Consider the following 24,843-nt stretch of genomic DNA (forward strand, 5'->3'; position numbering starts at 1 on the left):
AAAAAAAAAAAAAAAAAAAAAACAACAACAACAATCTAGCACGGGACAGCAAGGGTTAAGCAAATCTATCATTATTTATCTTATTTCAATTCAGTACAGTTCTATAAGATATATGAGATAATGTTATACGAGCGGATGCATAGTATACATTAATGCTTTCTTGCGTCTATCTCTCTCTTCCATTATGAAACTACATCTCTACAATTTTTCGAGGGAGTAGAGAGATACACCCCTCTTGAACAAAAAAATTCACTACCTGTATACATTTAGAAAGTATGACTGAATGAGTAGGAAATTGATCAATTATTAAAGCTGACCTTAGATATGGGGGTCCAGCTCATTATTCCTTAATTTCAAGCCGTTCGGCGAACATGGGAATTATGCGTTGGGACCCGAGATTCTGAGACGCGATGAGGTATTGGATAGCTGAACCATCCAAGATCGAAGACTTCGCATGTGTAGAATCACCGATGAAATGACAAATTAGACCCTACTCTCGTTTTTTCATTTTATATCTAGCACTGTAATGTGCTCTGTCCACGTCACTACCATTCTACTACTGGCTTCTACATCGAAGATAATTTTTGGATTAATAGTATGTTCAACGGTCATAATTGGACAGCCGGTGACCACCGGCAAGCCACCGACGAGAGAGACTGTACTTTGTAGGCATTGGGCCAAGGCTTCATGACGCACGCTGCAATCTTTCCACAAATGGTACTCTTGGCCCCACGGTCCCATAGACTTTAGTGCACAGTCTTGGATCGGGTATGGATCACTTATGAAATCAATATTAATACCAGTCGTTATTGATCTGTATTGAATTTTTGAAATTGATACTAATACCGTTCAGTATCAGCGTATCAGTCAATAGACTTGAATTATAGACTTTCTAATGAGTGTGGATTTGACACATCACAATTTCATCAACTACATTAGGTAATTGTTATTTATCAATATATCACTGATCTGAGATATCAATATCGATTGATACCCATTTCTAAAAACCTGATCGGTCCCAGCTCCCAATACCAAGATTTATTTTTTTCAACCATGGGATCAACATGTGCGAGTGTTTAGTTGCATATTGTATGTTAAGGGATGCACATGCTCTTAGAGGAGAGAGTATGTCACTTAAGAGATGGTAAAAACTCCGGCTAATTAGAGACAATAGTTCCATGCATGGATTAAGGGTTAAGATAGAATATGGTTGATTTCGACTAATTATCAATATAATACTATTCTAAAAAATTCCTCTCCAATGAGTTAGTGAACGACGGTGAGAATTCATTGAGTAGTGTGCATGTCGGGGCCCTCCTAATTGTTAGATCTTCACTACCACTCACCTCACCGCAATGAATTTAAACATATTCGAATCCTTATTTTTGATTTTTCAAACTATTGAGTGTGGGGAATGTGTAAAAGGATGTGCATGTCCGGATATGATCAACACGAATCAGCTTAAATCGGACAGTTTTGCCGTTGTAGTTTTACCCTTGATGGATACCATTCCACCGATACGGGATCAATCAGGTAACATGATCAACCTATGCCGATACCAATCAAAACTGCTTACATGGCCGATCCAAGACCGATTCCTCAAACCACGAGACGTCACAGACGCTCTTTCTCTCTCTCTCTCTGCTCTCTGGCCTCTCGGTCTCTCTGCCCCAGCCCGCTACAGTACTTTATTTGTCTATTTACAGCACAGTGGTTCTGGTTATTCCCGCTCGTTTACTTTTAGTTGTAATTTTTCAAAGCTTTGGTTGCTTTGTAGAGCGCGGGGAATTTCTGTATTCCACCTTACACCCAAGTTTGAACTTTAAAGTTTAAACTCGAACCAGAACCGACCTTCGTCCACGTCATCCTAACTCCCACGTCGCCATTATACACATCTTCACAAGTAACAACTCTAATTTCTAAACTTCTCGTTTTCTCTCTCTCTCTCTCTGTCCTTTTTTTTTTGGGGAATCGACTTTTCAGTTCACTCTGCAACTCTCCTTGTAGAACACAACAGCCATTCTTCCACAATGAAGTTTAGTTTCCTTTCTTAGCGAGCTATTCCTTTATTCCTTTATTATTATTTTTTTCTATTTTTGGAGGACCCAAAGAAAATAAAAGTTGGTTCTTGTTCTTCACTTTATCTTCGGGAGCATGTGAGGACTGACAGTTAAGATTCTCATTCTTCGTCTTCTTCTACTTGCTCTGGTTATTATTCACTTCTCTTAATCTCTTCGGAGAGGAGGATCCATCACCATCCGTCGGTGGTGTTTCGAGGAATGGCTGCCTCTTCGTCGAGGGGGAGGAGCAATTCACCTTTCGGTTATCGGAAGCCCTCGACTTCTTATTCCTCATCGTCCTCGTCGTCATCGCTTCTCAACGGAAGATTCATACCTCGTTCTAGTTCTCCTTCAACTTCTTCATTTCGTGGTTCTGGCAGTGGATTCACCACTCGATCTATGACGCCCAGTCGCAGCCGTAGCGATTCAGTGTACCATGGCTCCAGAGGATGTGGCGGCGTTACTCCGGTTGGTTATGCTTCTGTGGACGAGGTCATTGGAGAACCAATTGACTCGTCGAGATCAGGAGATAGCATTTCAGTTACGGTTCGATTTAGGCCGATGAGGTGCGGTTAGATCTGAAACGATAGTGGTAGATCCGTTCGCTTATTTCATTGGAGGAATTGCATTTTGGGAATTTAGGGTTGCAGTGTGTAAGTCCATAAAGCTGTTAGATTTTGACTTGGGATTTCTGGTTGTAGTGAACGAGAGTTTCAGCGCGGAGATGAGATCTCATGGTATGCTGATGGAGATAAAATCGTCCGCAGCGAGTTCAATCCCGCTACGGCATATGCATTTGGTACTGTTTACCTGAATTACAACTTTGAGTTGGAACACTGAACTGCTCCTATGGAAATGATCAGAAACAGCGCTAAGCTTCAATCTATGTAGTTTCGATTTCATTCTTTTTTCTTTTATTTATATATTAAATTGAAATTGTTTACCCTCCCATTTGATGGGTGCAAATTCACCTCCCTGTTACTATGTTTTACATGCTTTCTCTGCAGGCCATTATATCGTTTTCTTATCAAGAGCATTTCTGTGTAAATGACCGCCATTTCTTCGAAAATCACTTTTCTGCATCTAACAGGGACACCAAATATGAATCAGTAATTCCACTTTTGCTATTAAATTGAAATTGTTTACCCTCCCATTTGATGGGTGCAAATTCACCACCCTGTTACTATGTTTTACATAATGCTTTCTCTGGAGGCCATTATATCGTTTTCTTATTGAGAACATAGCTGAGTAAATGGCCGCCATTTCTTCGAAAATCACTTTTCTGCATCTAACAGGGACACCAAATATGAATCAGTAATTCCACTTTTGCTATTAAATTGAAATTGTTTACCCTCACATTTGATGGGTGCAAATTCACCACCCTGTTACTAAGTTTTACTTAATGCTTTCTCTGGAGGCCATTATATCGTTTTCTTATTAAGAGCATAGCTGTGTAAATGGCCGCCATTTCTTCGAAAATCACTTTTCTGCATCTAACAGGGACACCAAATATGAATCAGTAATTCCACTTTTGCTATGACAGAATTGTCCAATTAGATTGGACCTCCGGTTCTTGCTCATAGAACTGGAGGTATTATGGCAAATTTCTGATTGCTTCATCGTTAGTCTCGCTCCCATACCCTCCTTTTCAGCTCTCTGCTTTACTAAAATTGTTGAAACGCTGAATTGCAATTTTGTTTGTTTATTCATCTTCATAATATGTCACTTTGATACACTTGCTGTTTCTGCATGGTGTATTATATGCTCTGCTGGTTTTACAGATAGAGTTTTTGGGCCCTCCACAACTTCCCAGCAAGTCTATGAGGTAGCTGCTCGGCCAGTAGTGAAAGCTGCTATGGAAGGTGTCAATGGTAGTGTATCTTATTCGAAGAATTTATTATTATCCAAGCTGGAATTGATGCTAGCTGCCCTGGAAAGGGAACTCTTTTTAAAAGGAATTGAATGCCTTTATGCCCCACCTGGGAGGAATGCTGCAATTAATTAAGCGGACTAGATTTCATTGATAAGATCCTTTACTTAAACAATACGTGCTAAAATCGCAGGGACTGTTTTTGCATATGGTGTTACCAGCAGTGGAAAGACGCACACTATGCATGTAAGTCCCTAGTTGTACATGATTAAACTCCCCCCCCCCCCCCCCCGGGGGCCATTTCTACAGTTTTATTGTAGTTGAACTTTGTTGAGTGCATTGTGTCATAGGGATTTGGACTTATCTCCAGGGCTCATATGATAAATGTTGTCCCTTTCTATTGTTTGGACTGGGGAAAGTATGTTAATCGACAGGTAGTCAAACGTAATTCCAGGCTTGGGGTCAGAGAAGGACTCGGATGGGTTTGCTGCCTTCAGTTGTGTGCATGCACTAGTACTTTCACATGTGTTTATGGTTTTGATTCTCCTGCATTTTCTATTTTCTGTTCCATTGATTTAGGATTATTTTCATTGTATAGTGGTTCTTATATTGTTTTTCAGTGTGTGTTGCTTGAGCTTTCTTGTCCTTTGATTCCATTGACATTTGTTGATCATTAAAGTACAAATGTTATTTCAGAATAGTTTTCAGTATGAACTGAAACAGTGTGTGTAGGTGGATGCTATTATTTTTATGGGAACTGGTTCTCTGTCCGGGAGCGCTGCCTATGCACTCACTGTGTCTGTCTCTCTCTACCCCAAAATAAGGGGCAATGATGTCTTTTCACATGGAGAGAAGAGAGATAGACACATGGGAGTGCTGGCGTAGACCACGCTGGACACTCCTGTACACAGTTTTTTTTCCTATTTTTATTTCCTCTTACCCTTATCTTGTGACTCTTTTCCATTATTAATCTTGCAGGGAGATCAGATTTCTCCAGGTGTTATTCCATTGGCCATCAAGGATGTGTTCAGCATAATCCAAGATGTAAGTGTATTCACACAATGCATTATGCCGATGTTAGAAACTGGCTGTTGTGACCTGTTCTTTCTTTAACAAGTTATCTTGATGTTTTAATTTCATTAGAGCTTATGGTAAGAACTTTTTAAGTTCCCAATTCAGTTGCTTAGCTTGAGCCTGTCTTCTTAATTTATTTGAAAAAAAGCTAGTGGATCATTATGACAAATGAAAAATGATTTCTGCCAGTACTGTCTTTTTGGTGTCTGTTTGATGCTACCTTGAAGGTTATACACTGATTGCACAATCAAGTGCAATGACTCTGTTGATTATTTGAATTGTTTTTTTATTTTTTTTATTTTTTATTTTTTTATTTTATTGCCACACCTTGATGTATTTGTTAATTCTTGTCGGACCGGACATGGCATAATTGTATTTGGTTCCCTCGCAGACTCCGGGAAGAGAGTTCTTACTTCGTGTGTCATATCTTGAAATTTATAATGAGGTGAGTGGTACTGTCCATTGCATAAATCAAGACAATGGTTTGGGAATGTCACTGTGGGTCATGTCTTGAAGATTAACTCGGTTCCCTTTAGCTGACTTGGTGTTACATCAGAGTTAATCTACATATTTTCAACCTAGTAATTTATTTGATCTTTAGTTTCAAAGAATGATGTGAAATTACATTTGTAGTATTCTTAATTTTATTTTTCCATATGTTATTTGAATTTGAGTATTCACTTTCACCATTGAGATTTTTGTAATTTCTTATGATTCCAGGTGATAAATGACTTGCTTGACCCAACAGGACAAAATTTGCGTGTCAGAGAAGATGCACAGGTTCAAAAGTTAATTTCTTGACATTTGTAATCTTAAAACTGCTTCTCTTGCTAGTGTTAAAGATTTCTAGCCTTTATTTATTTTTTTTGCTTCGTATTTCTTACTATCAATATAGAACTTTCTGGGATTGTCATCTGGTTTTCTTGCGACTGGAACCATTAATTTATTGAGGGAACAAATCATTTGGTGAAAAGAGCATTTCGTATTTGCACAAATGGACCTTCTCTTTCTTTTAGATGAAATGTTCCTTGTGTACATTTGTTTTTACCTGGGTTATTTAAGTATGCTACAAAAAATTTCTACAGGGAACCTATGTTGAGGGTATAAAGGAGGAGGTTGTTTTATCCCCTGGGCATGCTCTTTCTTTTATTGCTTCTGGAGAAGGTATTTAATGAGAGTTATGCTGTTATCTGTCTGTACTAGTTTCCTCTTCTGGTGTCACTTTATTTCATTTGAAATTTCCTTCCCTCATGGTTTCTAACTGATGATATTTATAATGACAGAGCATCGTCATGTTGGTTCAAATAATTTCAACTTGTTCAGTAGCCGAAGTCACACCATATTTACACTGGTATTTAATTTTTTTTGCTTTGTTAAGTACTGAACTTGATCATTGCTAAATTAAATAATTTTCCCTTCCCTTTTACTCAACTCCACTTTATGCTGTCAACCCACCCCCCCCACAAAACCCAGATGGTTGTTTTGACTGTATTACATTCTTTTCCTTACCTCTTTTTGGGGGGCAGAGGGCAGGGAGGGTTTGTAGGGGATTTTAAATGCCTTGCCTTGATGATTTTTTTTCTCTTTATCCTTATCAATCTGTCATTGTACATTTGTACTTGACCTGGTGAATTGGAAATGGAGGTCAATTACAGGTGAAGGCACCTTCTGAAGACAAATAGTACTACCATGGTTTCACCTAGAACTATTGGTCCTCACTGTGGTTTCCTAGTTTTCCAAGTTTAAGATTGTAGTGTAGATGCACTTTCCATTGGTCCACTTCCACATAACAACCATGAATCTCACACACAGTGTAGTGAAAATCCTCTACAATTTGTTTTCCCATTGTCAATGGTGTGAGCTTGTAGGCAGGGGTCTGAAAAGGTGAAAAGACTTAAATGTTAGGATCATAGTCAACTAATCTGGTTTTGACCATATAAATATTTCGTGTTCTGGTCATATTTCAATCAAGATCTGTACCGTTTCAGCTGCACAATTTGTTTGACCATTTCAGTGGTCAAATGGCCATATTTTTGCCCAAAAATTTCAGGAAAACCTTAATTAAGCATCTTTAGACATATTGGAATCTTTATATTGTAGAAGAAACACAACCAAAATGGTATCATGGTTTTGGACCCTAGGTTGTTACTGTACGCCATATTCTGGAATATAATTTCTCTAATATAGTCTATTCTGCACATAATTTAGTACTTCAACATAGAAAAATCAATTCAAACCATAGTTGCCTAGGCATCGCCTAGATGTCCAGGTGCCCCGGTCGCCTTGTTGGTGTCCCCTTGCGTCTACATTCTAGACCCCTTCCAACGCCTTAGGCCACCTTGACTCTGTGACAACTAGGATTAGAACAACTAAAATATGCATTAGGAATGGAGGAAAACCATTTAATAGTGCAGATACTAGTAGTCAACTACTATTGTTTACCCTATTTTTTGCAAAAATTAATTTCTAAGAAATAGAGTATACATCCAAATTAGAATTTTGCACAAATATTGCTCAAATCTGACAAAGTGTCGATCTAGATATGTTGAAGTAGTCCCCAACACCTTGTTCGACCAAGAAATGTAGGTGTTTTGGCCAATTACCATCAAATCTGGGGTTTTTTTTTTTTTTTTTTTTTTTTTTTGACTTTCCCCCCTTTTCTATTGAAAACTCTTGAAACGTGCAAAATTGGTTGAAATTCTGACCCATTTCAACCGAAAGAATGCTCAATGTTTTGTATTGTCTTGACCAATATGATACCGTAACCGAAGCTCAACTGAAATGTAGGCCAAAATTCTGAAATTTCAATTGGAACTCTGCATACCTAGTGATGAGCTTTGCGTTTCATTTTGACTTGAATTGAAACTGAAATAATTTGCCAGATTTTAGCCGTTTCGACCAAAATCTTGAACCATGGTTAGGATCAGAATGAAAGTGGAGCTTGCTCTCTTTATAGTGCCATTAGCATAAGCTTCTGCAGCAAGAAGTGACTTTTAAGGTTTGCAACCATAAAGAAATGGTAGAGAAGGCATATGCTATTGGCAGTGCAGAGATAGATTTTCTAGTTGATTTCACTGTACTACACAATCCTTATGCATGTATGATGATATTTCATCTGCATTTTTTGTTTGGTTTTGTTTTTTGCTTTTGTTTTTTTTTGTTTTTACTCTGCTATTTACTTCCTCATACTTACGTTTTTTTTTTGTATTAGTCATCTTGCCTAGCACTTTCTGTCACCTGTTCCACGTTATAGTCACATTTATTTATTTATTTTAAAATTTCTTGCAGATGATTGAAAGTAGTGCTCATGGTGACGAATATGATGGAGTGATATTCTCGCAACTAGTATGCTAATAATCATTTACTGTTGAGTCTATGGTGGTTCCTCTTCATTGATGGTCATCTTACTTTGTGTTGTTCCTATGTAGAATTTGATTGATTTAGCTGGATCTGAGAGCTCGAAGACTGAAACAACTGGCCTAAGGAGAAAGGAAGGATCTTACATAAACAAAAGCCTTCTTACTCTTGGAACTGTAGGTGCTAATGCTTAATTACATATTAAAGAAAAGATGAGACCCCCCCCCCCAAAAAAAAAAACCGTAGGACTCATCTATGGTTTAAGATGTGATGTGGGGCAATTCATCCATTTGCTATTAAAATTGTTTTATGCTCCATTGGGGATTTTTTTAGATTTCTTTCTTTGTTTTTTCCCCCTGGCATTTGTGGCAAAGAGAAAGTAAGTTGTGTTTAGATAGCATGTAGATGTTATTTCACTTACCTTCTTTAATTCATATGGTATTGTGTTTTGTAAAGATTTAATATGTTTCACTTTTCCTTATGGCCTTGGTTCTCAATAATTATATGGCCATTGATTTATTTGTAAATTGTGGTCACTGATTGCATCGAAATTTTAAGGTAATTGGAAAATTGAGCGAGGGAAAAGCGTCTCATGTCCCATATCGTGATTCTAAGCTTACGCGCCTTCTGCAATCCTCATTGAGTGGGCATGGGCATGTTTCGGTGAGTATTATGCATTGAAAACAATCTTCTGTTTATTGAACAATTGTTTGATGCTGCATCTTGGTTTTTGTACAGTTGTTTTAATTACAGTTCTTTCATGCATGGAGTTTGTCATCTCTCTCTCTCTCTCTCACCTCACCTCACCTCACCTGGTCCTTGGAACAATGACTTAATTAAGCTCAGCACATGTTATTTATCGTTACCCTGAATCATCATGTGTTTAATTAGCTAATGCATCTTCTGCAGCTCATATGCACAATTACTCCTGCATCAAGCAGTATGGAGGAGACTCACAATACATTGAAGTTTGCAAGCAGGGCAAAGAGAGTGGAAATCTATGCTTCACGCAACAGGGTAGACAACTAATTATTTTGTGCCATAGTGTATGTCTCCAATAGAGTGAGAGGAAAACTTACAACCACACTAATTGAATTTTTTTTTGTTCTAGATCATTGATGAGAAGTCACTGATTAAGAAGTACCAAAGAGAAATTTCGAGCCTCAAACAAGAACTTGATCAGCTAAGGAAGGGGATGCTCATTGGCATTAGTCATGAGGAGATAATGAGCTTGAGGCAACAGGTTTCTTTTCATATTAATATGTTTAGAATTGATGGTTATACTTGTACATAGTAGGTGGCTACAGGCGAAAAATGTGTTATTCTTTTACTTTTTGAAATCAAAATCACTTTTGATAGTTTTAGCTTTTCTGATCTTGTTATTTTCTTGTCTCTTTGTTCTTTCAACAGTTGGAACAGGGCCAAGTGAAAATGCAGTCGAGATTAGAGGAAGAAGAGGAAGCAAAGGCAGCATTAATGAGTAGAATCCAGAGACTAACCAAGCTAATCCTTGTTTCTACAAAGAACACAATTCCTGGATATTTGGGTGATGTACCTAGTCATCAACGTCACCATTCTGTTGAAGATGATGTAAGCTACCATCTTTTTATTGATTCCCTCCCGTGTACTGGATCAAATTGACTTTCATGATATGATGCTATGGGTAAGGGGATAATAAGGTCAAAATCTCTACTTTGCCTCACAAACTTTCAGGTTACTCCCTGAGTTTTTTTTTTCCCTTCCTAGTAGCGCAAGAAAGCTTGGTTAATTATTTAGCTGCTGAAGACAAAAAAGCTCCCCCTTAAAGTCTATACATCCTTCTTCACTCCAAAGAGGAAGATGGAGTCCTCACTGCAGTTATATTTCTAGGATGATGGATTTGTTTGGTGTTCAGTGTTTTTCTTTGGATAGTGTGGCGACGTATCCTATAAAAGAATTTTTGAAATATCAAGTTTACTTACAAGAAATTATATTTATAGTGTGACCCTCCCAGACCCTGCAGTAGTGGGAGCCTCATGCACTAGGTTGTTATTTTTTTATATTTATTTTTATCTCTTTTTAAAATCATTACTTGGAAAAGGAATTATGTAAGGAAATATCAATGTAGTTTGCGTGTGTGTGAGCACGCATGCATTCTGGCAGCCTAGGTTTGTGTGACCTGAACTGTTCAATGTCTCTTTCTTTTGTTTAAAAGATCTATGCTGTTGTTGTAGCCACTTTTGTTCTTTTTATTATTGTTATCATCTAATTGCCACTATGGCTACCCGTCATCACTTTGGTTCTTTATTATCATTTGATCCCCTATCATATATCATGGTTTGGATTAGTTGAAATCCGTTTTGTGAGAATAAATCTGGTTACTTTGGCACCCTTTTTATTTGCAATGTTGGATACTGAGACTGTTGACTTATTATTCACTTTATATAGATATGTCTCAATCCAGAAAACATATATATATATATATATATATATTTTTTTTTGGAATGCTGATCAGTTGTTTCATTTAATGCCAGAAATTTGACCTTGTGCGTGAGGGTTCTCCATTGCTTGTTGAAGGCGAAAATCAGAGAGATTCCCCATCTTCCATTATTTCAGTTCCATCAGACATATCCAATGAACTTAGACACAAAAGATCATCAAGCAAATGGAACGAAGAATTGTCACCAATTAACAGTTCTATCACAGAATCAACTCAGGCAGGTGAACTTATCAGTGGGACGGCCAGCAGTTCAAGACTGCAATCGGTATGCATTTTCTGTCCTCTGTACATGTATATTACTACTTACTAGTTCTAGTACTCAAAAGTAATCAGGCCTCTCCTGCGAAGCAGGGGTAAGGCTGTTTACATTGCCCCCCCACCACCCCAGACCAGTAGCGGGAGCCTCGTGCACTGGGTTGCTCTTTATTGGAATGATGAGCACAATAGTGGATAAAGATTTAAAGAATGATGTGGTGGTTGTTAAAAATTCAGATATAGGATTATACCCATCAAGATTGTGTTGGAGAAAGAGGTTGTCACTATAAGTGGTGATTATGCACCTAATGTAGGAGCATGCTAGCCCTCTCTGACTTTCTTTGCTGGCTTCGCTGCCTTTCTTAGCTGGTTAGGGGTTTTGTTTGCTCCATAAGAATTGAAAGAACCAAGTTCACCTATATGAGAGTAAAGTTTTGGAAATACAAGAAGATATTTCCTACTTTTGCTGTCCCACGATTCTGCTAGTTTAGGAGTGAAGGAGTACAAGGGTTGCTTGTTCAGATTAGTGATAACTAGAAATTCTCGCCTAGTGGGATTTAAACCTATGGCGAGTTAGTTAGGGTTTGTAAGGCAACATTCAGAAAAAAAGTTTTTGGTGTTTTGTTAGTTTTTTGGAACGCATTTGGAACAGAACATGTATACGATGTTTGGTCTGTTTTTGTGTGCTTTAGGAATGAACAAGAGAAATAAAGACACAGTTGGAACAATTTTGAGAAACAACTTAATGTAGGACTAGATTTGACAAGCCAAACTAGACCCAAAACTGCAGGAAAGTTAAACCAAAGAACAACCAATAACCACCCAATAGTAGACAGCAACAACAGTCCAATACTAATTAGTCAACAGTCCTTAAAAAACCAGAATTATCAGATCCAGAATCTGGAATTTCAGAAAGCAGAGCTTGCACCGACAAATAGAATATCCAGCAACAGAAATGGAGTATGGAATAAGGTACAATCAGAATCAAAACATCACAGGAATAGATAAACCAAATCAGAACTCGATTCTGGACACTTCAGTGCACTAAAAGACAAAATTCAAGAGATTTCTCATATCTTCAAATCGAATGACCAGATTCAGCCCAGACTTAAATTGAGTCTCCCTAGGGTAGGGAAGGAGGTTCGATCAAAGTTATAGCCCAAACCAAGGGCTGGAATTGCTTCAGGTCACAGAGGACCGATTGTGAAAACTTGAAGAAATTCTGGGCAGAAGTTGAATTTTTTAAATACCTGGTCTGTAGAACAGTATGGTCTGTAGAACAGTATGGTCTATAGAACAGTATGGGAGATTTGTAAATAACCTTGAATGAAGTAGAAGAACTTGAAGAGGAACCTCTTGGGCTTCACATGGCAAAGAGTCAATTGGATCAAACACCAATTCCACCAGCCTTGATCAAACACAAGACAATTCTTCATGGAGAAGACAATAGCAACAACCATTAATCTGTTTATCAAAATCATCTTTTTTTTAGGAGCCTCCTCTTTATTTATAATGTTGATGGGGGAGGGAATTACAAAATAGAAGGTTTCTCAAAAGGGAAACCAAATATTCTTCTAATACAATAGTTGCTAAAAATTAAAATTAGAAGCTAACTGAAATTAGAAACTAGTTGAAAAAGGAAACTAACTACTAATGATTTGACTCAATTAATAACTTGATTCCTAAGAAAACAAATATAACTCAAATCAACCCAACTAAAAAGAAAACTAATGAAAAATGGAAACTAACTAGTAATCCCGTACTCAATTTTAGAGCCTCTCTTTTAGACCCATAAAAGTGGCCCAACACATATACAACCCAACCCTAGGCTTATTCCTAATAAAATAAGCCTATTTTGGTTATTAATTTGCATCAACTCTTCCCATCTTGAAAAAATTCGTCCTCGAATTTTGCAGTGATGAGGTGGGAACAACATGTGAATAGCAGCCATAACCGTTCCCAAACAGAATTCAGGTTGCTTGTAGTCTTTTGGAAGGTAGTCTTCAAGGCGTGGAGCTTTCTCTTCAAAGAACCATGATGGCATAACGAACTCTGTATGTTCAACCTCTGAATCGATACGAACTGTGAATGTCATATGCATAGAGTCATCAACGATGGTATCCTTCTCATTAAGGATTGAAGGAACTAGCTCTTCCTTTTCATCATGAATCTCAAAGACTTGTTGTGGAGTGCTTTCACCCATTACCTCATCTTCCACGGCCTTAATCTTATCGACTATGCTCTCTTCAAGGTAGAATTCTTTAGTGGAATCTTTTATCCCTTGACCTTTTGTCTTTAAAGCTTCAAGAACTATCTCTTCAATGTGAACATTCACTTCAAGTTTTTTTGGTTTAAATAGAGGTATCTTCACTTCCCTTGGAGGGGTTATAGGTGCTATTAATGATTCTGGGACACCAGCACGTCGTTCCACTGTAGCTAATCTTTCATGCATTCACTCAATTCCTTGACTCAGCTGCGTCAACTCCTTAAAAATATAATCAAAGACCTCAGGACTTATTTCACCATTAGTGATTAATCTGCATCACAACTAGAAGCTCCAAGAAAACAAAAACACGATGTTGGGAGAAAAACGCACATGAAAGGGTAAATTTTCACTAATCTCCCAACACTTGACTCTCAAGCCTTTGACACTCTTACCACCACCACCACCACTACCACTACTGCCATCACACCACCTTCCACAGCCAGCTCCAAGACCACCACCATCACCACCACCACTGCCACCACCTCCACCAGAAGAAATACTTCTGTTAATATGCATTCCATATGTGTTTATGTTCTTCTGTAATGGCAGAAATAAACTTCTTTTTTTTTCAGTTTTACCATACAACATTTTTTGGTACAGAAGTACTCCTAAATATTAGAAACAGTAATTTGGATAAAAAAATGTAGCTATGCACACCCTTAACAGTCGACCACTCTACACCATTGAGTTTCTGAAGTGCTTCCTTAAGGAAGCGGATTCCTGTTCTTTGGACCAACCAGTAACTGAAAAATCAACTGAACTTTAACATGTGCAATTTCTAACACAGCTGGAAATTCAATTCTTCATCTGGACTGCCCCTAAGGACGATATTCTTACTATAGATCATCTCACTTCCTATGGGTACTGCCTGCTGAATCTGATGCATATCAAAGCTTGAAGAATAGGAAAAAAGGTAAGAGCCAGAAACACTGTTCACGTGAAAAGTAACACAAGTTACTATTCATGTGAACAGTAATTTTGGTCCATATCTCCTATTTTAGTTCCCTTTTGTTAGGTTTTGTTAGGAGATTTAATTTCATATTTGATTCCTTTATTGTTAGTCAAGTGGTTTCTATTTTCATGACTTAGGCTAGTTTCCTTTTTGAGTTAAGTTGTTAGTTTCTACTTTGGTTAAGCTTTGGTTAGCAAGTTAGACACAAATTAGAAAGTCTTGTTTTTGTCCATTATTATTATTATTTTTTTTTTCTGTTAATGCTATTTAAAGCCATTGATCATAATGGGAGAAAATGTTAAAGTTTATGAAATTGAGTGTTTAATCATGGTTGAGATACCCAAAACCTGAGGGGTGAGATGCCCATTCCCTAATTCTTCTTCCACCCTTCTTAACCCCTCCATCGATTCTCTTTATTTTTCTTCTTTATTTGTTTGCTGTGAGAGAGTGTTTGAGTGATCATTAGAAGCTTGTTGAAGTTCAGAAGTTCCATCAAAAGACCATTTTGAAGGCTTGTAGCTGCTGTACTGCAAAATGTCCATAAAGTTTCATTTTTCATTCTTCAAGCATATCTCCCCAACCAGTCATCAGTTGAGGCTCATCATTTGAAGGATAGTTGGGCATCACATGAGGGACCTTTGCTCCAATTTGAGGTTCATCGGAGGCTGAAATCTCAAGATATCGAAAGTTGTCAAAAGTTTCCTAGTTCGTGTCAACATTCCAAGTCTCAAAATTGGTCTTTTGAGACCCATCTAGGACTGATGCAGTTGCACGATGGACTTAGAAAAAAAAAAATCTTTTGATTTGATTCTCTTTGGATTTAGAAACAATTTCTTTTGTATTAGTTAGCTTCTAATTTTATATTAGTTCCATTTTAAATTAGTTACCATTTTGGTTCTTTGAGTTTTCTTTTATAAGCCTTGTAATTCACTAGTAAGAGATAGATTTGAAATTTTGATTTGAAATTGGATGTTTGCTTGGCTGAAGCTTTGGCTGTCGTGACTCTCTCTTTTCTTAATTTTTTTTTTTCTCTTCTTCTTTCCCTCTGCTCTTGTTCTTCTTCTTTTCATTCTCTCTAATGCTGGCCGAGCCCCTGTTTCTGGGCGACAGTTTCAGCACCAAACAAGGGATCGATCTCTCTTACCTTTGATCTATTGGAGCCGAAATTTTGTGCGAAGATTGCTCTTCCCTAAGAGATCAAAACCCCCGAAACTCTGGTTTCGGAAATCCCTCTCATCACAGGGTAGAGTTTCACTTGCAGGTCTGGACAACAAGACGTCACCGTAGAGCTCAGTTTCAGTAGCCTGGAACCCCTGCATTGCTTGTTGGCTAAGGAGACTTTTGATGGTTTTAGTAGGGCTGTGAGTTGCGACTTCTTCTTTGAAATTTCAGCCCAAACCGAGCTCTCTTGATGAAGCTCCATCGATCTGAATCCTCCCATCTCTTCCGCCCCTGTTCTGATCTAAGGTAGAAGATAACACAATCGTGAGTTGCCCCTTTTCTGTCTTTTAAGTCTGATTTACCATTATGCCCTTCTTTTGGTCTCTAATTATCTCATATCCCTATTCTTATTTCACTTCCTAGTTTACCCCATCAAATAATCATTAATTCCCTTTAAGTCATATCTCCCAAATAGCTCATTAACTAATTCTGGTTATTTACAATTCTGCCACCCCCTTTATAACTTCAGCTTAATTACAATTCTGCCATTTAGTTGAAGCTTGATTTCAATACAATTGTTATTGGGTGTTGCCTTTGTTTGATTGAGTGTTTAAGTGGGCCCTAGGCGATCCGGTTTCAGCCCTTGGGATTCGGATCCGCATCAAGGACCTTCATCTATTCCAACTTTCAGCCGCATTTGAGCTACGATTTTTGAGATCACATATTTCTCACTATTCGGCCCAGATTTTTCAGATTCTGCCTGGGATTAGGTCTTTTGTGATGTAATCTTACATCAGAATCTTTGCTTGTTCTGTTTAATTGTGGCGGAGTGAGTTTGACACCTGATTCATGGCCTTTATTGAGGGTTTGGGTGACCTGTTACAAGCAATGGGAATGAATTGGGTGATAAAACTTCTTTTTCACACTCCTATGGTGCATGAAAAATCAGAGAATGACTGAAAGGGAATAGTTGCTTTTTTTAATGGACTAGGTGCTTGACTGTTCAGGCAAAATGGTCGGCAATCCAATAAAACAACAACAACAACAAACTCAGCCTTGTCTCGACATGGGGTCGGCTACATGGATCCCCCAAAAAAAAAAAAAGATCCAAACAGAATTGGGGGTAGGAAGAAATGAAAAGATGAAGGATTAGAGTAAGAGGAAAGAGGCATAGCCCAACAAGTCTGGAGAAGCTCAGCTACGGGTTGGCAATCCCGTACTATAAAAAAAAAACCATAATAATTAATATATTTGATGCATCGTGTCAAAAGAGGAATTTTTGGCACAATGTGTTTTTTGTTGAATGCATCTTCTTTAGGTCAAGGGTTCAAGTCTTGCCACTTACATGTGCTATGTTCCAAAATTTGTTATGAAATACAGTTTGACAAGTCTAATAGATAGTCATCATAACTGGATGATTTGTTGACTTTTCATCATTTTGTTGACTTATTGACAGTTTAGAAGTTAACACTTATTGCCAGACTGTCCTATGAAAAAGGTCAATGGTCTGAGGGGTTTGATGATCTGTGAAACATTGGAGGGAAGAAAAATATTCCCCAATACCCGCCGCCATTTGTTGGAGTATATGTGTTGCGGTTGATAGTGTCCAATCGGGCCAATCGGGCATTGAAAGACTTTATTTTGGCCCATAGTTGGGTTGGACCTTAAGTTTCTTATTTTCTAGTTTATTGATCTAATAAGCCTCTTTTATTAGTCCATATTTGGGATTTTAATTCTGTACATTGGGTTGAGCATATGGATAGAGATTGTGTGGGTCCCTTGTGCTCTTAAGTTAATGTAGAGAGAGTCCTTTATAGTGGAGTATTTGGGTTGGATTAATATACCTAATAGTTTGATAGATTTCAATTTTCAGGCTATTTACTTAATTTAGTGTGCTAGAGTGATTAGGAATCCTTTTATGAGTTAATTTAGGAATCCTAGAAGGTTTTTATATATGTAATTCACCCCCATGACTGCACCTTCCCCATCATTCCTTGGAATTCCCTTTCTTCCCTATCCTTGCGGCTCCATTGCTAGTAGTCTCTTCCTTTTATATTAAAAGAAAACTCATCAACGGCAGATCCTCTGATTGATCTCCATTAACTTTTCTTGAAAGGAACAGAAAGGCATCCAACAACCACTCCAAGCTACCATAATGCAGTAGGATATCCAACTTTTGGATCTCACACCACTCATAGGCCCAAGGACAGTTTAGTTTCTAAAATCAGAGAAAAGAATAACAGAGATCTATTGGGTATCCTCAGAAGGCCCCCGCTCGTGGTGATATTCTTTTTTGGCCTGCCTCTTCTTCTGGTCTCTTCAGCTCCAAGTTGGCTTGGGATCTCGTCTGTCCTTGCGGTTCGATCATTCCCTTGAGCAATTTGGTTTGGTTTAAGTCCCATATCCCCCGACACAGCTTCACTACATGGCGGGCCTTCTCTTGCTGCCTCCCAACATAGTCCTTCCTTATTCAGAGGCATATCTAAGGGTGTCAATCGGTCTACATTTTGACATGGTGAAATCAAAACCATGCCGGATAAGAAAAGTCCAAAATCAGAATCCTTTTGCATTTGGTATGGTTTTACCGGTTTCTATTCGGTTTTCATTATCTGGTTTACAACCAGCTTACATGTGGTTCTAATGCCAGTTCACATTCAGTTTCACCTTTGCCCCCATTAAATCTATTTATTCTACTTCTTGTATTGATATATTATAGGTGTGTCTTGTGAGGTGACACTGCATTTCATGAAAAAAATTATAGGGATTTTTGATAATGATTCTTATCATTGGTGATGTGATCACTTTATATATGGTGTTGAGCATTTTGCTTTGTGGCTGTCTTTTGTTTGCTTATGAAAATATGACTGCTCTGGTGTGTTTACTATTTACATCAGGATCCTATTTATCGTTTCATATCTGATGCAGCTGGTTTTTCATAAACCAAAACCGGAAGATGGAGATTATATGTTGCTGTCAGCAGTTCACTTTCCTCTTTTTCTCCCCCCTCCTTTCTTCTGTTGAGTGGACTCTTAAGTTTAACTTTTTATAACTTGCTATTCTCATATTGGATGCAGACTGGGATGATGATGGTGGATCAGATGGATCTCCTTGTTGAACAGGTTAAGATGCTTACCGGAGAAATTGCATTCAGCACCAGTACCCTTAAGCGCTTAGTGGAGCAGTCTGCGAATGATCCTGATGCCGCAAAAACTCAGGTATAGATTTCTTAATGTGGTCCTGGATGCTGTGGTGTGAATTCCATGGCTGGAAAGCCATGTTTTGACTTGGGCAAGCCACTCAAGTGAGAAAAAAAATTATGCAAACCTGGATCTGGAATCATTTAAACTTGGATAGCTTTACAAAAGTTGAGTGGCTTGTCCTGTCTTAGATGGAGTCTGCATTGGATTGCTAACTCTGCAAATCAATAAAAGCTTTTATAATGGAATGAATTCATAAGAGGATGTACTTTGTCATTTTATAAACACAATGACATGGTAAACTATTAACTGTCTACTTTTGTTTTAAGAAACTACCATGTTCAAAATGCTTGCGTGACCCTCTTTCAAATATCTTCCCAAACTATTTTATGTCCCGAACAGAAGTGCATAAAAGAGGGATGCCCACTGTCAAAAAATTTCCTTGTCATGACCCTCATTCAAATCATCCCAAATAATTTTTCAACTGCAGTTGTAGTGATAGCCATGCTTTGTGAACTCTTTCATATGTCAGTCTGATGAATTTGCTGCAGCTGTGTAAGCCTAGGTTTAGAATTACACTGCTGCGCATGTGTCAATATACGGCACAGATATGGATTCTCCAATACTGCTAGTACTACAAAAATGGTATAGACTTGCATAGAAAGCAGAAGTATTAGATTCTGAATTTTTTGAAAAAGAAAAAAATCAAGTGCCCTTGTTATGTTGGGTGGTGTATTAGCATGTATGTCTTCTTGTTAAATGCTTTGATTAGTTTGGCTGTTCTTTGTGTCTCTCAAATTTACATCGTAGGTAGGCTATACGGATTACTTTAAATAGGATTCTACGCCCATGAAAAGTTGCCTCTTTCGTAGAATTTATATTCATTCCTACCAGACAACTCGAATGGATTCAAGACTCATGCATTCACAATCTGCACTCTACTAGTAAAGATCCTTTTTAGTCCTGATTTACTGCTTGGTGTATTCTTCAAAAAAAAAAAAAATGCAGACTCAAAACTTGGAACGTGAAATCCAAGAGAAAAGGATGCAAATGAGGGTTTTAGAGCAGCGGATTACCGAGAGTGGTGAGGCTTCAATATCTAATGCATCATTGGTTGATATGCAGCAGGTACTTTCTCTCGTCTTCTGTTGTCGTTTGTCTCTTCTTGTCTTGAAATGTACTATCTTGCATCATTATTTGCATTTAAATTGTGATTTCTACCATGAAACAGACTGTGATGAAAATGATGACTCAGTGGAACGAGAAGAGCTTTGAGCTAGAGGTGGGTTGACAATATGGTATACTTATTGACCTTTCTGGTTGAGGGGAGGGGTGTTGGGGGCTACTAGAACTGTCTTGAGTATTTAGCCTTTCATGTCAGTGAGTGGGAGCAGCTTTCACAAGCGGTAATTTATTCAGATTAGTAATTCAGTTGAAGTTGGATGCTAATGGATGCAGATAAAGTCAGCAGACAACCGTGTCCTTCAGGAACAGCTACAGGATAAGGTAATAAATACATATGCACACATACATAAACATAGATGTGACTTGTCTTTTTTCTTTTTTTCCTTTTAAAACTTAAGAAGATACATCTGAACCATACTGTATGAGTGGAATTGCTCAGGCCATCTCCCCAATTCTTGTCTTCTGTCATGGAATTAAATTGAATTTTTTTTTTTTTCGTAGTGTTCAGAGAACAAGGAATTGCAGGAGAAAGTGCTACTCCTGCAGCAGCAGTTGGCCTCAGTCATGGGTGATAAATCTTCACTATGCTCTGAACAATGCATCTCCGAAGAGTACATTAACGAATTGAAAAGGAAAATTCAGTCTCAGGTAATTACTGGGATCTACTGACTTTCTGAAATTTGGCAGCTTGTGTGTAATCTGATGTTTTAATTCACAATAATAAATGTAATTTCATTTATTCCTTAGATGGTTTACTTGTGAGGCTAAAACGTGATCGTCAACTTCTTGATAGGCTTCTGCCATTACATTGTAAATTCAATTGATTATTTTGTATCATGCAGTACAATATGTGCATAACGTTAATTGGAAAGTGTTTGGGGGAAGGGAAGGGCAAAAAAGAGACATCTGTTTGGAGGCCACCAGATGCTTCTTCCCACCTTTTTTTGCTTCTAGAACTTCTGGAAAGATATATTAAGTTCCTGGAACTTTTCACCCTATTTACTGTAGTAAGAACTCTAATTACATTTGTTGGTGTTGAAGCATGTTCTCTTACAGTTTGATCAATACACGTTGATATGATTCCCAGTCTTGTGATATACTCCTAAGCTCATCACTTTCGTGTTACCTTGACTATGTTACATTTATGGGACTATCTCTTTGGGGCTTTTGGCATCAGTTATATATATAGGGTATGGGTTGTTGGAATACTGATAAATGTGTCTGGAATCATTTTTTATTTTAACTCTCTCTGTCAACCCAAATGAAATTAGTAGTTATTCAGCGTATTGACATTCTCATGCTCTGTCCACTTTATCTGCTTCATTGCCTGATGCATCTTAAATATTAAGAAAGAAATACTCACCTGGGATATTTAGTCAAAGTTATGTTCATTTGGCCTTCTTCATTAGCCGAAAAGGGAATTTGTATCATTAGAAATACATTAAAAAAAAAATTGGGGAAAAATTAATTCATCATTATATTTTTGATATATGCTTATTTTAATTTATATAATTTTAATGGATGGATCAAACATTTTCCTCATTGGATTGGGCAAGACTGATCTCATCCTGGATCCTGTTACTTGAGTCTTTGTTTCTATTATATCCTGCATAATTCTTATCCCCCTCCCCCCAGATATAAAGGAATAAATGAGATGTTACTGAATTTTGCTACTAATTTAGCTTTATTAATTATTCTAAACAGGAGATTAAGAACGAAGAACTAAAGCTGGAACATGTTCAGCTTATGGGGGAGAACAGTGGATTGCATGTACAGAATCAAAAGCTGGCAGAGGAAGCTTCTTATGCGAAGGAATTGGCATCTGCTGCTGCTGTTGAACTGAAAAATTTGGCTGGTGAAGTCACCAAGCTCTCCTTGCAAAATGCAAGACAAGCAAAAGAGCTGCAGGCTGCTCAAGAAATGGCATATTCTAGAGGTGCTGTGGTTCCAAATGGTAATGGTACCAGCCGCAAGTATTCTGATGGCAGGACTGATGGCACTAAGCTTGGGAGAAAGGGTTATATCTCTAGGAGGTCTAATGAAGCTTCTGGGATAGTACATGATGATGTGGAGTTTTGGAATCTTGATCCGGATGATATAAAAATGGAGCTACTGGCAAGAAAACAAAGAGAGGCTGCTCTTGAGGCTGCTTTAGCAGAAAAGGAACTTGCAGAAGAAGAATATATGAAGAGGGTTGAGGAGGCGAAGAAGAGGGAGGCTGCATTGGAAAATGATTTAGCAAGCATGTGGGTGCTTGTTGCAAAGTTAAAGAAAGATGGGGGGGCTGTCACAGATCATAATATTTTTGAGAGATCTGATGATGGGACCGATATTGCAAGTGATCCAAAAATAAATGGAAATGAGAACCAAGATATCACCCCAAAAGATACCCAACTTTCAGATGATCTAAAAACTGTTCACGATGGTCCTGAGCTAGAGCCTCTGGTTGTTCGCCTTAAGGTAAAAAATAATATTGTTTAGCTTGATGTTACATTTACACTACTTGGTTTTGTCATTAAAGGAGTGCTTTCCTCATGAATGATCTCTTACTCAAGATCACGTTTGACTAGAATAATGCAACGTGAGAGTCATAATCAATCCCAACTATACAGTAGGGGTTGTTACATTGTTGGGGTTTTAATGATGTCACTCTGAATTTCTTTGATATATTGGGTGTGTCCACTTTGGCCTGCCATTTTGCACATTTTTGGCATGCAGCCAAAATTTGGGCTGTCTACACTTGTATTCTCAACTCAGCCTTATCCCAGCTTGATGGGGTTGGCTACATGAATCCTTTTTCTTCAATCAGCTCTATGCAAAGCCATACAAGATTCTAGATTCTCAGCTCCATACATCATTGCTGGTCGTATGACTGTTATATAAAATTTCCTTTTGATGCGCTAATCACACGACACTTTGGATGCACTCCTCCATTTCATCCACCCTATTCTAATTCTCTGTATAATATCATCATCATCATCTCTCTCTCTCTCTCTCCTTTACTCATTGATTGGACCTAGGTATCTAAAGCTATCATATTGTGGTAACTCCCTATCATATATTTTCACCACCCCACTCATTTCTATTGTTACCAAAGTTACACATCATATGCCAGAACAATTTTATGCTGCACCATCTTTATAGGATTACAACTATCCATGTTGAAGTAAAATAGGATGCATTGTGACTTGTTTGTTAACAAATAGGTAATCATGATTCCATTTATGCATTTTAATGCATAGTTAGCTCATGAAGATCCAAATGCAACTAGTATAATGCAGCTGTTGGAGTTGTGGATGAGTTAAGAAAGATGAAAATTTTGAGAAAACATTGAAGGAATTTTCCTAAAACCCAATTGTGAGTGCAATCAAACATTCTTTGCATTACACATTTCTGATAGATTTGGTGAATCAATGTTCATTGCAAAGAATGAATGATAAATTGACATTTTTAAAGAATAACAGATCATTAAAGTAAAAGAATGTGCTCCTAAACTTCGCTACCTCATGGGTTTGAAGCTGGATAACTAGAATTCTTGTTTTGTATCTCAATGTCCTCAGGCCCGGATGCAAGAGATGAAGGAAAAGGAGCTAGAGACCTTGGGGAATGGGGATGCAAACTCTCATGTGTGTAAAGTATGCTTTGAAGCACCAACTGCAGCAATACTTCTTCCCTGCCGGCACTTTTGCTGTATGTTATCTTGACTTTTCCTATCGTTTGTGCTTTCATCTTACATTTGGCTTACATTTAAGAATATTAAACAATATTTTTCTGCTGTGACAGTATGCAAGCCTTGTTCCCTCGCTTGCATTGAGTGCCCCATTTGTCGCACAAAGATAGATGATAGGATCATCGCCTTCACTTCATAACAATTCAAAATATGTCCCAAGTAAAGGTAGTCCACTCTTCTATCAATTCTGAAAGTCTAATGATTTCCCAAACATTGCTGGTTAAAGTTTCTAAACCTTTCTGATTTTCTTTCAGGGGACATGCCATTCAACTGCTTGCCATTTTTCTGTAATATTGAGTGCAATTCTTTCATTAGTTGGCCTGTTTAAGTTGTTAAAAAGGTATAGAAGTATATCCATATCTAGTCTCCCATCTCCTGAAGGGCTGTAAAATAAGATAGACTGTAGAAGCAAGAAAAATGGGAAGAGAGAGAGAGAGAGGAGCAAGAGTATCCTCTGGAATTTATGGTTTGTGTTTACAGCATAGGATATCTTGTATTTATCATTTGGCTTCCTTTACCATGTATAGAGGTGACGGAAGCTTAAATAACAAAAAGAAAGCTTCTGTTGGTTTTTCTTTATGGGCACATAATTAATTGCAACTTTTTTTTCATGTCCTTGTCTGCATTAAGCCTTAAAGTTTGTTTAGGCAGTGTTTGAAAATCAGGTGAAAAAGTAGAAATTGGGTTTTGGAGGAAATCTGTTCATGAGTTTTAACTGAAATGGAACCATTTTGAATGGCAAACGTGATTCCTGTAATGATCTCTTCACTAGTTCTTTTAGCATTTGGAGTGATTATCTGACTCCATTTGGATTTAAACTTGTGATTTAATGTTATTTAGAACTGTTAAAAAATTTCTGTTCAGGAAAATGGAAATTGAATCCTTGGAGAAGCAAAATATAGTGTAAGGCAAGAGTTAATTTTTAAGACCACAAGTTAAAAAGGGTACTGGATAAAATTACGAAAAATGATACATTGGAATTGAACAGTCTACTTCGTCTTGTTTTGCTGGAGGGTTGGAAGTAGGAGCAATGTGAAGCTCCGCACAGGTCCTGGTTTCCTTGAGTCAATACTGGCCTTGTGAGGCTGTATCGGGCCCCTTAGCTGGTTTTCCGACACATCAAAAACCCTAAACTTGTAGTCTCATTACCTTCTCTGGTATGCTCCCAGTCAGCTTGTTCTTTGACAGCACAATGTTCCGTAACTCCTTTGCCTCCCAAGAAGTTATGGTCATAGTATCAGTCGTCGTTGATATCAA

At 37.8% G+C, this 24,843-nt stretch overlaps 1 protein-coding gene across 1 annotated transcript; it reads left to right on the forward strand.

The window, feature by feature from the left end:
* The first annotated feature begins 1,910 nt into the window (after positions 1-1,910).
* LOC122085115 (kinesin-like protein KIN-7D, mitochondrial) lies at positions 1,911-24,197 on the forward strand. The gene is made up of 25 exons (XM_042653556.1): positions 1,911-2,626; positions 2,762-2,859; positions 3,842-3,931; positions 4,124-4,176; positions 4,909-4,974; positions 5,396-5,449; positions 5,725-5,784; positions 6,090-6,168; positions 6,288-6,355; positions 8,293-8,349; positions 8,433-8,537; positions 8,920-9,024; positions 9,271-9,378; positions 9,473-9,604; positions 9,772-9,951; positions 10,875-11,105; positions 18,549-18,689; positions 19,680-19,799; positions 19,903-19,953; positions 20,130-20,177; positions 20,358-20,504; positions 21,561-22,316; positions 23,417-23,546; positions 23,640-23,751; positions 23,841-24,197. Exons 1-24 carry the CDS (start codon positions 2,280-2,282, stop codon positions 23,723-23,725), a joined length of 3,312 nt encoding a protein of 1,103 aa, XP_042509490.1. The 5' UTR covers positions 1,911-2,279; the 3' UTR covers positions 23,726-23,751; positions 23,841-24,197.
* The last annotated feature ends 646 nt before the right edge of the window (positions 24,198-24,843 follow it).

The sequence above is a fragment of the Macadamia integrifolia genome, chromosome 7 (genome assembly GCF_013358625.1).
Source record: "Macadamia integrifolia cultivar HAES 741 chromosome 7, SCU_Mint_v3, whole genome shotgun sequence".
Classification (NCBI taxonomy): domain Eukaryota; kingdom Viridiplantae; phylum Streptophyta; class Magnoliopsida; order Proteales; family Proteaceae; genus Macadamia; species Macadamia integrifolia.